Below are 12,621 nucleotides of genomic sequence, written 5' to 3' on the forward strand. Positions count from 1 at the left end.
CCAGAAACAGGTAGGAGGGAAAACAGAGCAGTCCAGTCTCCACATAGCCCCACAGGTTCTGTTGAAGTTATATATTTGAGTAGGTGCACATCTATGTACAGTACCTTACACAGAGCCGCACCTGACACATAATTCAGCCTTCACAGTAAACTAGTACCTTATTACCTGCCAATCCCGGTAACAACTGTGACAAGTTAATTGTACAACGAGTAACTATATGTATTTGTTGCCATGATACTGGAAGTTAGCATAACAGAGTTGGCAAGTAAAGGATGAAAAAGTCTCCAGTTGTGAGGTGCCTCCTTTTCTATTTATTTTAGTTTTTATTTTCACACCGTTGGTGTATTATGAATCCTGCTTCCAATCACTGCCAGTGGTAAATGTAATAAAAGCCACATTTTAATATTGTCTGTCTGATTCCATCAAGCCAGTTACACACTGAGGAAGGAGAATTATATGTGTTGTTCGTTGTCAGCGTAACAGATATTAGTGCAGATAAAGTGAAATTTGTTTGACTGGCAGAGACATTATTACTTGGCTACATCAGTTTAAAATGACTAGCATGGAGCCAACAGACCTGCTTATTAAACAAGAGGTTTATATTGTCAAATATTTGGCTTTTCTGTCAGAATACAACTGAAAATAGATTTTTATGAACTGTTGTTATTGAGGGTTATATGAGATATTTTATTATGAGTATTACTTATTAAACTTGCATGAAAACATGTATGCTCTGAGTTTGTTTTTTAAAAATTACTATCAGAACATGTAATGAGAAGGTTTGAAGCTAATTTTAGTTGTGCAATGCACAGTAAGAAACTATGGAGGCAATCCTGTATTAGTGGATCACTTAGGGATACTTGAACACTATCATGTGTGTTTTAGTGCACTTCAACCCTTTTTTGCACTTTCACACTTGTTGATTCCCTGCATTTGCCTATAAATATATATTAACTAAATAGCAAACCAGTTTATGAACATCGTAGCCATGCCCTTCACTCAAAGTTTCACACTTTTTGTGGTTGCAATGCACTACTATGTTTTCAGACACTAAGTTATTACCACTGCCTTCTACAATATGGTACAGGTTGCTGCTATCAGCCTATTCTAATCTCATCCCATAGCTCACAATAGCTAAATATACAGTTTCTTACTGTAAATAAACAGAGGAAATAGGAAGCCTTAAGACACAATTACGTTAATTATTAATTAAGTTTTTCAAACTAATATTATAAATATTGTAAATTGGCGCAGCTTGGATAATTAAACTTCAAAGAAGATGTTGCTCTTAAACAGTTTTTGCCATACTTGTTCAATTAAAATTGAGAAAACTCTGATATCAGTAAAATTTGCTCCTGCATCGTTTTCCATTGTGTGTTTTTTGTGGTTGCCATGGTCACGCAGCGAGCTGCAGTGGCGAGTTTAAAAAGAAGTCTAACCGTCAACAACGGAAAGAGCGGCTGCCGCACTTACACACCTTGCCGCCGTTGCCCACTTAAGCAGCACGGCTCTGGTCTTGGTTTTGTCGAAAACAACAGAGGGGGCGGCAAACCTCTCGCTGTCTTAAAGTACTTTTGTATAAAGTATTGACGTAGCTGGTGGGGAAACCATTTGGATTCCTTTAAAAATATTACCGATGCAACAAGGTGAGTCTGAGGCATCGGTTGAATTTAGCAACATTCTGTACTCTGTACTTTTATTTATATATATGTTTAACCCATGGATATTTATGTGTACCAAATGATCCAAGATTAATTGCCAGTCAAATAATTATGGATTAATGGATTACATTGCAAATTCAACCCACAGCCCACTATTCACTGATAATAAACTAAACTAATATGTGAAAGTGCACTTCTTATTAATGCTATTGCTAACACCTTATTATTGAACCAGTACCCTTGCCATTGATAATCCCTCAATCTCACTGAGTATAACAATAACCATCCATCAGGACCTCTATTAATCTCGACATCACTGGCAATAGAACAAAACTGACAGAGATAAAGAAAGGCACAAACGTATTAATAAAAACTGACAGACAGACAACTTCTCTCATGTCACTTCAAGAGACAATATTTCACTGATCTATAGAAGAGAGAGGGACTCCACTGCCTCAGGGTAAAACATAGGTCCAAATTAAATTCCACATTTATTCTCTCCCAGTGCTGCCTTAGGGTATCCCACGACCTCTGCAATTGAAAGGTCATTATCAGAAAGGGTTGGCCAGGAGGAAGGAGGACAAGGTGGGAGATGGAGAGAAGAGAATACTGAACGTGGGGTGGGAGGAGGAAGGGAAGAGGGAGTAAAGGAAAAGAAGAGAAAGAGAAGAGGGAGGAGAGAACAGAACAAGAGACAGAAAGATGGAGATCAGGAGAAACAATAGTGGAAAAGAGGATTGGATTAGATGTGACAGTAAAGCAAACTCTCATTTCAGATATGCTCTACTCATAATCATCTCTTTTTTCAGATCTGTCATTTCTCAAGAACATGTCTGATTCTTTCTTCTCCACAGACAGGTAATCAACTCCTATCAGATCCAGACCTGAAGCTAAAGTACAGATCCGACATTGCTTCAAATATTTGAACTAGCTGTGGTGTGTTTTATTTCAGACTGTCAGAAATTTAAGCATCTTTTGAATTAGGGCATGCCACAAGATAATGAAAAAACAACCTTAATAAATCGTGCCATGCCTGTTATTCAATATGTATTTAACCACTGCTTGGGAATCAAATCCTTATAGAGTGGATTTGGGAATAGGCAGATTTGAAATTCAGTGTCAAAATAAATGAATTGGACTTCAAAATACGATAAGAAACAAAAGATCAGACAGAGCAGCTAATAGTGAAGACAGAGGAAATAATGTAATAAATCTCCTGGAAGTCAGATAACAAGTCCCTGTTGTGTTTAATGGACCCCACAAGACAGCTTCTATCATTTTAACCGACGTGGTACATCATCCATATTTCTGATTTCAAAAGCCATGCAGTGTGAATAATTTCTTCAACATAATGTCGACCACAACTGCTAGATGAAGCTTTTTTAAGTCAAAGTACAGAAGACTTCCAAACATGAAACAGACAATGAAGACGAACTTTCCGCCTTTATTCTTTTTTTCTTTTCTTTCTTGTCTTAAGCCCTTCTCATGATCATGATTGCTTCCTGATTAGACACTTTTAATATCCGTCCCAGTGGGGGGACCGTTGCCAGGGATACAGCCTAGGTTGCAGCGCGGCATGTGGCTAACTGTTACAGCTAAGACATCCCTGGGTTATTTTTCATTAACTGGTCATAAAGGAGGCTCTGTGTGGAGCCATTACAAGTGGCCTCAGATCTTCTCCACAGAGCTCTTAGAGGCACTGCACAGAAAGAAAAAAAGAGCTTGACAGGAAGGGAAATATGTAGGTAATACTGCTTCTCTAAAGAACAGTAAAAGAAGCTATTGTCTTCATTTTATGCACTTTTCCCCCCTAACCCTAATCCGTTTTCTCCCAATTTAGCAAGTCCAAACCCTCCAGACTTTACCTGTCACTCACTGCTAACCCTGCTGTTTGCTCGCGGAAGGCTGCAGACAGACATGTGCTACCTCCGTGACACATGGTGCCCACCAGCCGCTTCTTTTCACCTCGACCTTGCCAGCTCCCCACCTGTGATTGCAGCCAATTATGTTTGTGGGAACACAAAACCAAGCTGGATGTAGTGCTACTGGGAATTGAACCAAGTTAAAGCCATTGTTAAATATTTAAACACCCTGTGCGTCTGGCATATAATGAAAGTCTACCGCTGATAATTTGAACTTACAAGACCTCCAACATCGAGATCTATACTGTAGCTACACAGTGCATGAAAATGTGAAACACAGACATTATGTGGACTGTGTGTTGTACAAGAGGATGCGTTAACCAAACATTCTCCAGTCATTATATGTACTGAATTTTTTTTTAACAATGACGATCCACCGTAACGTTAAGTAATGCCAGATTCTCTGTTCACTTTTGTGGTATTCGCTCTATGGCCAACTTCAGAATGTAGTCCAGCGTTCTAGCTCTTGTTACCCGATCTTTTTTTCTTGTGCCTTAGGTTTTTGGTCCCTGTCAGAGATCTCAGTCTTTCTGACTCCTTCAGTTTTTTCACCCGTTTCTCCGCCGCCTGCCTGCCTGCTCACAAGAATGCCAGCAAGAAATCACTGTTGCACATTCATGAGAAGCTGTCAATAAAACTGTAAAAAAAAAAAAAAAAAATTTATTTATACTATTGGGTCCTCAGGAGTACTCATTGTAACAATATCGCTACAAATTCTAGCTAGCCAAATGTCAAGGCAGCTGAGTGTCCAAATTTTCTTTAGAAAGCCCAATAATTGTATTGTGCTTGATTAACAAGGTGAAAAAAATTGGGATTGCTGTGGAGGATGAACAACAAGCAAGCAATACTGTTTATCAGCCAGCAGCAGCAAATGTTACGGAGAAGCAAGTGGCAGCAAGGAGGTAAAAAGCATTTGCTTCACATGGTGACATGATAAGTGTCTCTGTTCATCTTTTCTCTCCTTGCCCTTAGAAATGCATAATCTAGAAATTCTGTATATTAAATATTATTGTGATTGAGTTGTTTTTGAAAATGAAATGGCATTAAATATGCTATATGTCTCATTATCATAAAACATTTCAATTAAAATGACAGGTAAGATTAGATTATGGCACAATTTCTACAACTCTGTGTGTCAAAATGACGGACAACGAGAAAGTCTAACGTGGCTGTCAAGCTTTCTACTGTCTACATTAGGATCTAGCACACCAAAGATTCAGAGTGAGCCAGATCATCCATCAGCACAATATACTGCAGCCTGACAGAAAACTACACGGAGCCATTGTCATGAAAAATGGCAAACAGTGCAGACAGATATATGAGGCAGAGACTATTACAGAGGCGATCAGCACCAGAATTCTTAATGGATCATTCAGTTTTCTAATGAGTCTCAAGTTCATTTGTGATATGCACAAAATGTGAGTGATCCACATTATCTAAATGCATAAACATTGTAACACTAACAATAATGTAAATGTTGGTGACTAAGTTTGTCCAAACTAGCGTACAAAAAACTGAGTGTAAAAAAGAAAACACTAACAGATGCAGGGTGGCAGAGAATAAGGTGACCATCCTTCCCCCAGATGAAGCTGACCCTGACCTCACTAGTTGTTAACTTAGGATCAATAAATTTTGAATGAACTGAACTGAAAGTAGAGCTGGCCAAGAAAAATAATAACGTTAATTATCAAAATATAATTTTCCTCAATAACAATATAACAAATGTTCAATAAATGTACAATTTTAATTCCTCTGAATAATGAACAAATTAGCACTTACATTTTCTATAAAGATGTTTATTTTGTTGAGGAAAGGGGACTGCAAATTTTACTAATGCATATTTGGTGAATCTTTTTTAATCATAATTGTTTAAACTGTTCTACCTCAGATTTGTTAAGTGAGCCACTGTTTGGCGAGTGTTTGTCATGTTCTGACCATAAAGAATAGTTTAAAACCACAATTAACTATTTGCTTTCTTCAACTTTCATTTGATTGATATTAATATCTTTATGGTGAAAACGCCCATCCCTAATTGAAAGATCTCTACGAGTGCTTTTTCCGTTAGTATTGTGTCACAAACCTCCAAATAGATAACAAAAGAAGTAGAAAACAAGTAAGGAGTCCGCTTAGACACACCTGTTTATTCCTCAGGCTCCGCTCCTCCTTCGCCGGGGTAGTAGTTCTCAATCCTGCTGCTCTGTACCCAGAGTCCTGCTGGTTTTATGTCCTACCAGGTAGTTAATTGCATTCACTTGGTGTCCGAGGTGTAAATCACTCCCTGATTAAACGGAAGGAATGAAAACCAGCATGGCTCTGTGTCCTGATGGTGAAGACTGAGAAATACTGGGCCTGGGTAAGACCTAAGCACGGCTGTTTTCTAACTTGTGAAACATCATTTTAAATAACTTACAATTTCTATTTCTACAGCATTTGTCATAGCTGTAACAGTTTAAAGGTCATTCAAGAGTAGAAATTTCTTACTGCACTTCTCTCTTTTGTGTTCAAACATCATGTAAACGAGAAACCTGTTTTATATTATTGCAGTAGGGGAGATGAGAAATTTCTCCAGCTAGATTTCTCCTGGAGAAAGCCAGTTTCATATCAGAGTATATACATTTAACCAGGTTTCTAAAAAGCTATTTACATACATGCATGCGCAGGACAATGGCGTCAGACATGGAAAAAATGTGAGAGCCTAGTGAAAGAATGAAAGGAGATATAATAGAGATGCATCCTCACATTAGAAATAAGTCCAACTGAAACTGAAGCTAACACAAAGGAATTTCTAGAGCAATAAATAATGTTTGCTTCCACCTGTGAATATTTGAAAAATTGAGGAAAAGCTGTGCTCTCTGCTGGTCAGTCCCCTCACTGTGCTGTCAATCTGCTCAGACACACACACACACACACACACACACACACACACACACACACACACACACACACACACACACACACACCCTCCTTTCCATTCCTCCATTAGCTCCCTTTCTTTAACTTATTTTATTCCTGATATTTGTTTAGGTAACAATACTTTCTAATACTAATTTCTCTTCACTCTACATCTGCATGTCCTTCTTCTTTCTCTTCATTTAATTGTTCTCTCTACTCCTTCCTTTCTGTTCACATGTTGTTTCATCCTTGACTCCCTTGTGTCCCTGGAGACCATCTTCTTGGTGCACAAAAAAAATTTCACTTAAACTCAAACTTTTATCTGATATCGAAATACATAAGCATCAGGCAAACTTGTTACAGACAATTCCAGCAATGGTGACCCTCAACTCTAAAACATATAGTGAGGATGACACTGAAGACTTGAGTGCAATGTTGGGCAAACTGATTATTACAGTATACATAAGATACATGAGATCTTGCTAAAAGGATGCAATTGAAATAATCACTTTTTCAAGAACTGGTAGACGGAAAGGTGTGTTCAGACTGAATATCAAGGGAAGTTTTGTCTGGTGTTATTCACACTAATTTGACTGGTGTATCGTGTGTTTATTTAGCTTGGTAGCAATGTACACACCGGCTGTATGTCTCTGTGCTGCGTTTGTGTGACAGCTCAGTCTCTGGCTGATAACAAAATTCACCAGAAATTTCTTACAGTTATTTTCCCGTAGTTTACCTTCTTTGATTTACTTGTGACTCAATAAAGGCAAAAACCGCCCAAAAAATAATTAATTATTAAAAATGGGAAGCCATGCTTCCAAAATAAGATGTATAACTGAGAGTGAGAGATATCTATGAAAGCTACAAGACAACAAACTAAACGCAGTGATGTGGAGCAGTACACCTACAATTTCCTGCCCTCTGTCATGAGTGCCGAATTACCCTTTAAACTCAGCCTTTCTAGAGAGCAGTGTTAAGATCAGTCCTCCAGACCTTTGCCTCAAGATTTAGATAACACTTCTAACCTTTGGAGTTAATAAGAGTAAACACCAGCTGGTACCCAGAAGGGTACTTGAACATACAAATTGTGTATCCTGAATATTAAAATGCTGTAGCATACACTTTCACTGGACATTTACATAATTTTCTTCTCCATTTTTTCAACACTAGAGTCAGTGAGATTCAATCGCTACGCCTCACATCCAGCTGCTGTGTTTCTTCATTAGCACATTATTTATATGCAAGTAAACACCATCCTGTGTCATACAGGGCAAAGAAATCCAGCTTTCACAAACATTGTCACATTTTCAAATGCAGCAACATTGTTGCCGTTATTTATTTGCTGACATTACCATCAGGTACTGTATACATAATGCTAGAGTGTTAAATAATGTAAAAGTATAAAGACAAGGGTTTTAGCAATATTTCCCATAATTTCATCAAAACAGATGCAATCATACAATACACAGTCTTAGAAATAATGCCACTCTCTGAATTTACAGTGTTTTCAGTGGTCGCTTTGGCTGTGCTGTTACCATCTTATAGTAAGCAGTTTGAAACGGATTCACTCAAGCAGCATCATTTGACTTTCAATGTCACTGAAGATGAACGAACAGATGAAGAAGTTGGTTTAAATCTCCATAATTTGGTGTGGCGTTTAGCTCAGTTAGAAGAGCACGTGCCCCATGTACTAAGGCTTAGTCCTTGTTGCAGCGGCCGGGGTTCAAATCCAACCGGCGGCCCTTTGCTGCATGTCGCCCCCCTCTCTCTCTCCCACATTTCCTGTCCCTCTCCAGCTATACAATCATTAAAGGCAAAAAAAAGCCTGAAAAAAATATCTTTAAGAAAATAACTCTAATTCTACAATGAGCACCCAACTGTCTTTGAAGAATGTGGATTTAGAATTGTTTCAATATTATTGACCTAATTAGAAATAATTTGAAACCAAAATCATTACCTCAACAGCAAAATCCACGCTTAAATCATTCAACAGGGGGCCCTTTTGATTACAGCACCCTCCACTTTCATTTTAATCACTAACGTTTGGCTGTTACTTTTTTATGTTTACGCAGCCAGTTTTTTTGCAATTACGCAACTGAAATGTTCAGTTTCAGTTGGGACACATAGGTCTCAGGTCAGTGAGTATTACAGGGCTAAGTCCCTGTTTGCCGCAACAAGTGGTACAACTATTTATTTCCCTCCACCAACTTTAGCAGAAAAGAAGATTTCAGCAGCATACATGAAAATACTGGCAGCGTAAGCAAAAAACTGCAAGTGGATAGTGTTATAATCAAAAGGGACACTTTTTTGTGCTGAACGTGTAGAATAATTCGTTGAGGTAATTTTTTGGTTTCAAATCATATTTCTTGTCGCTTGATTAGATGTATTTAATTTGATACTAGAGATTTAGTTCAATAATATTGAAACAATTCTAATTCCATGGAAATATGCCATCATTACTTTTACAAATGTTATTGATACCCTGAAGGCAGTAGACTTCTAAATGGCAAACCTGTTTGGATCTGAGGTTTAGATAAATCTGTGAGTCTCTGTGAGGCACTCTTGTATATCTTTGCCTTAAGATTGGGTGGTTAGTGGCTTAATTAAGATTATCTTAATAGAATATCTCTATAAATACGGCTAATTTACTACAATAACAATAATAATACGTATAATATGTATTGTAATTGTTTTCAAATGCAATTAAATTAAGTTATACCTAAATTTGGAAAGAGTCAGGTATGTAAATATATCACATAAGGTTTAAATTATCATCGGTTTGAGAAAAACCGTCTGGAAAGCGGGCGGGAGAGAGGAACAAGGAAGATCAAAGAAAAAGGGAAAGGAACAAGAAATTAATTATCATGAATTGTGACCTGTTTTCTTCAGCATAAATGAGCATTAAGAGGAGGAGTAAAAGAAGAAAAGACACAGTCAAAGAAAATTAACTGCTGGAAAACAGGACCCTTGGCATAGTGGGTCAGATGCTACCGCTGTGATGGCCCATTTATGTAAGTATGTATAAGGCATGTAATGCTGTTTTACTCCATCTTAGACTCTTCTGTTAAGTAGGTTTCGGCAGCTTTACAACTGAAACATGGTGTGATGGAAACTGGGAAAGAGACTTACTTTAGCCAGTAGTGACAATGCCAGACGTTCTGTGGCTGATTTGAAAACCGCTGACTGCTGCTTTTTGTAGTGCTCCTCTGTCTTCTTTTCTGTCTGAAAGCAAACACATAGCATTCACACACACATTGCAATGAGGATATGAATGTTTTCTGTCAAATAATAACAGAACTGTATATTTCAGACTAATCAATTTCAGGACATATATGTCAGAGAAAAGATTGATGAATGCCTATATCAATGGTTCTTCTTACCTCATACTGTCCTGGACTTGGGGCCTTTATCGATTCCTTGTTGTGGAAGATGAAGTTGCGTTGAGCGATGGAGCCAAAGCCTCCCTTCCTGGTTCTCTCTAAAAATGCCTTTTTAAAACTCTCCTGGGCTAAACCGTGCTCAAACACATTATAGGACCCTGGACCTGCACAAAGTACAGAAAGATGGGATTATTTGTGAAGAGTATGTTTTTATACTTTCTTTTCACCATCCCAAGGTAAAATGGTCATGGACAACAGTGCTTACTTTACCTCAAACCTGTTAGTTCTGTCCAAACCTGTACAATGATGCAAAGTAATTTACATAGACTTACAGTGAAGACACAGACATTAGACACATGTAGCGTAGGTGTAACTTTGGCTTAGTGTTTTTAGTTTTGGCAGCGTGTGTAGCATTCATGTAGTGTTGGCTTACACTGAAAATGACACATGCACCACACCTGTGTTACACTAAATTTCATTAGGAGACACTCATGTGTTACTGCTATTTTAATAGTTGTCTCCTCAACAGTACAGCACTATGTGCACTCTCATTGTCTACATGTATGAAAGCCTGCTTTGGTAACACCTTAAGAAGAAAATTCTCAAAAACAAACAATTCATTTCTAATAATACTGAGAAAGCCCCAGGAACTACACATTTAGAAAATACTCAAAAGCAATTTAGAGACCCAAGCAAATGAAGAAAACATTTTCACAAATTTGACGACACAGAATTCGTGATACAAAAACTGAAAAGGGTTAGACAGACACAGAAATTCAACACTATATGAGGCAACACAAATGAGAAACACTTAAAAAAAAAAGAAGTCTGGTGTGGATTTTTACATTGCACTTATCAGAATAAATTAATACATATATGCTACAAAATCTGTGTATGGTTCATTCTTTCATTAATTCGTTTCAAAACCAAATCGTTTTTTGGTTTTTCTGTTTTAAAACCAAAATGGAAAACCAAAAAACAGATATCTGTTTTGTTTTTCTGTTTTAAACCCATAACTGAAAAAAAGGAGCTGCATTTTGTTCTATGTTTGACCAGTATTGTATCCCTACAACCCGTTCTCATCAATCGTCACTTTTGGCATGGTCAAGGTCTATCGGTGTCTGTTTGTAACACACTGGGGATCCCTATAACGTCATAGGTCAACGCAGTGGGGGAAGCCCTGTAGCGTCAGTTTGTGACGGTAAAGGAAGGTATATGATATTTAACAGAAAAGACTGAGTAAGAATGTGGTTGGGGTGAATGGAGGGCCAGAACCAGGACAACAGTGTTTGTGTACAGTGTGAAACAAAAAGTCAATATTACATATTAGTTAGTTATTTATTTTATTTTATAGACTATAGGCTAAGGCTATTTCTTTTCAAGTCGCATCTCATATCATGTAGAATATAGGCTACCTGTTTTGCAGGGTCGCGTCAAGCTGGAGGAGCCACTCAAACACTTAGAATTCTCCCATTTCTAGCTTAAGTACGTCAGCATCAAGGAAGCATTTTGTTTTGGGCTGATCTGATGCAGCTGGTTAACTGAGCGATCTAAGAAAATAGCCGAATATGTTTATCAAGAGTTTTTTCTCGAGGCTACAGCCAAGTAGGGAACTACGGGGGAGACAGGGGGAGCTTTACTCCCCTGAATTTCCCCTGAAACATGATTTGTAATATTTTGGGGGGTCTCTAAAATATCAACAATATGCTATTTTTGCCATTCATTTTCTGTAGCCTATCATCATGGATCATGTGTAAATCAGTAGCGTCAGGCTTCATCCAGCCAGAGGGATCATCGACCATCCACAGCGCACCAGGTCCTCCCGCAACCTCCTCTCTCTCGCCCTGTACGCACCAGCGCCCGCTCCCTCTCCGGCGGTAGACCTATGAGTTGTGTTGCCAGTGGAACTGGCGTACTGGATGGTCAGTGGTCCGATGCTCCTAATCCATGTGTTCTTGGAGGCTCTCCGCAGCGCCGCGCAACTTTCTAAATTCTTCCATCTCAGAAAATAAAGGTCAGGTCGAAACAGTGTAGCCTAGAGAGGCTGAACGAAAATTACCCGAACCTTTTAATCTGTGTATGATTCGTTAATATACAGCTAGCTGAATTAACTAATAACAGTTCATGTTTGCTCTGTAGCCTGCCTTTTGATGTAGCCTACTGACAACTATCAGTGAATTAATTTTAAACTGAAGAAATCTTAGGGAGGATTCTCAGGAAAGGGTTCTTGTTCCAGTTGCTAGTGAGTTACAAACTGAACGTTGAGCCAATAGCAAGCTCCGGTACTGCAGCTATATAATAATGTCCTGTTTTTCAAACAAAAAACCCACTTATGTTGATGTTCAAGCTCATCTTAATTACATTTAATCAGGCACCACCATCGCCCAAGTTTTTCTGATATGGTTTTGAAACAAAATAATCAAAGAACGAACCATACACGGATTCTACAAGAGTCCAAAATTGATTGAAAACAAATTAAACAACAAAAATACATGTACGCCTAATACAAGTACACCTTCTGTACAAAGTTTAATGAGATGACAGTGAAAAAAAGGAAGGCCCTTAAAAGCAGCCATGAGGCACTACTATGATATTTTTGCAGTTTCACATTAACATTTCATCTTTCCAGACAAATCGTAGAATGTCCCCAAATTCAATCATACTTTTGAGAGTGTCCGGTGGTAAAGTCTGAAGGGTTTTTTGATATAAATGGCTGTCGTTCAGATTATGAAACCTCGGTATTAAAAAAAATAAAATGCATGTACA

At 38.1% G+C, this 12,621-nt stretch overlaps 1 protein-coding gene across 4 annotated transcripts in view; it reads right to left on the bottom strand.

Moving 5' to 3' along the window:
• Positions 1–12,621, bottom strand: part of stpg2 (sperm-tail PG-rich repeat containing 2) — a 65,947-nt gene that overhangs the window by 26,701 nt on the left and 26,625 nt on the right. For all 4 annotated transcript variants that reach the window (XR_005442426.1, XM_038702908.1, XM_038702907.1 and 1 more), the window contains 2 exons: positions 9,856–10,019; positions 9,605–9,697 (listed from right to left, as the gene is read on the bottom strand). Coding sequence is in view for 3 of the 4 variants with exons in the window: in XM_038702908.1 (XP_038558836.1) it covers positions 9,605–9,697; positions 9,856–10,019 (257 nt within the window). In the remaining variant the exon portion in view is untranslated. The remainder of the gene's footprint in view (positions 1–9,604; positions 9,698–9,855; positions 10,020–12,621) is intronic.

Source organism: Micropterus salmoides, unplaced genomic scaffold (assembly GCF_014851395.1).
Source record: "Micropterus salmoides isolate LMB-PRFRI ecotype aquatic unplaced genomic scaffold, ASM1485139v1 Ms_hic_scaffold_7, whole genome shotgun sequence".
Classification (NCBI taxonomy): Eukaryota; Metazoa; Chordata; class Actinopteri; order Centrarchiformes; family Centrarchidae; genus Micropterus; species Micropterus salmoides.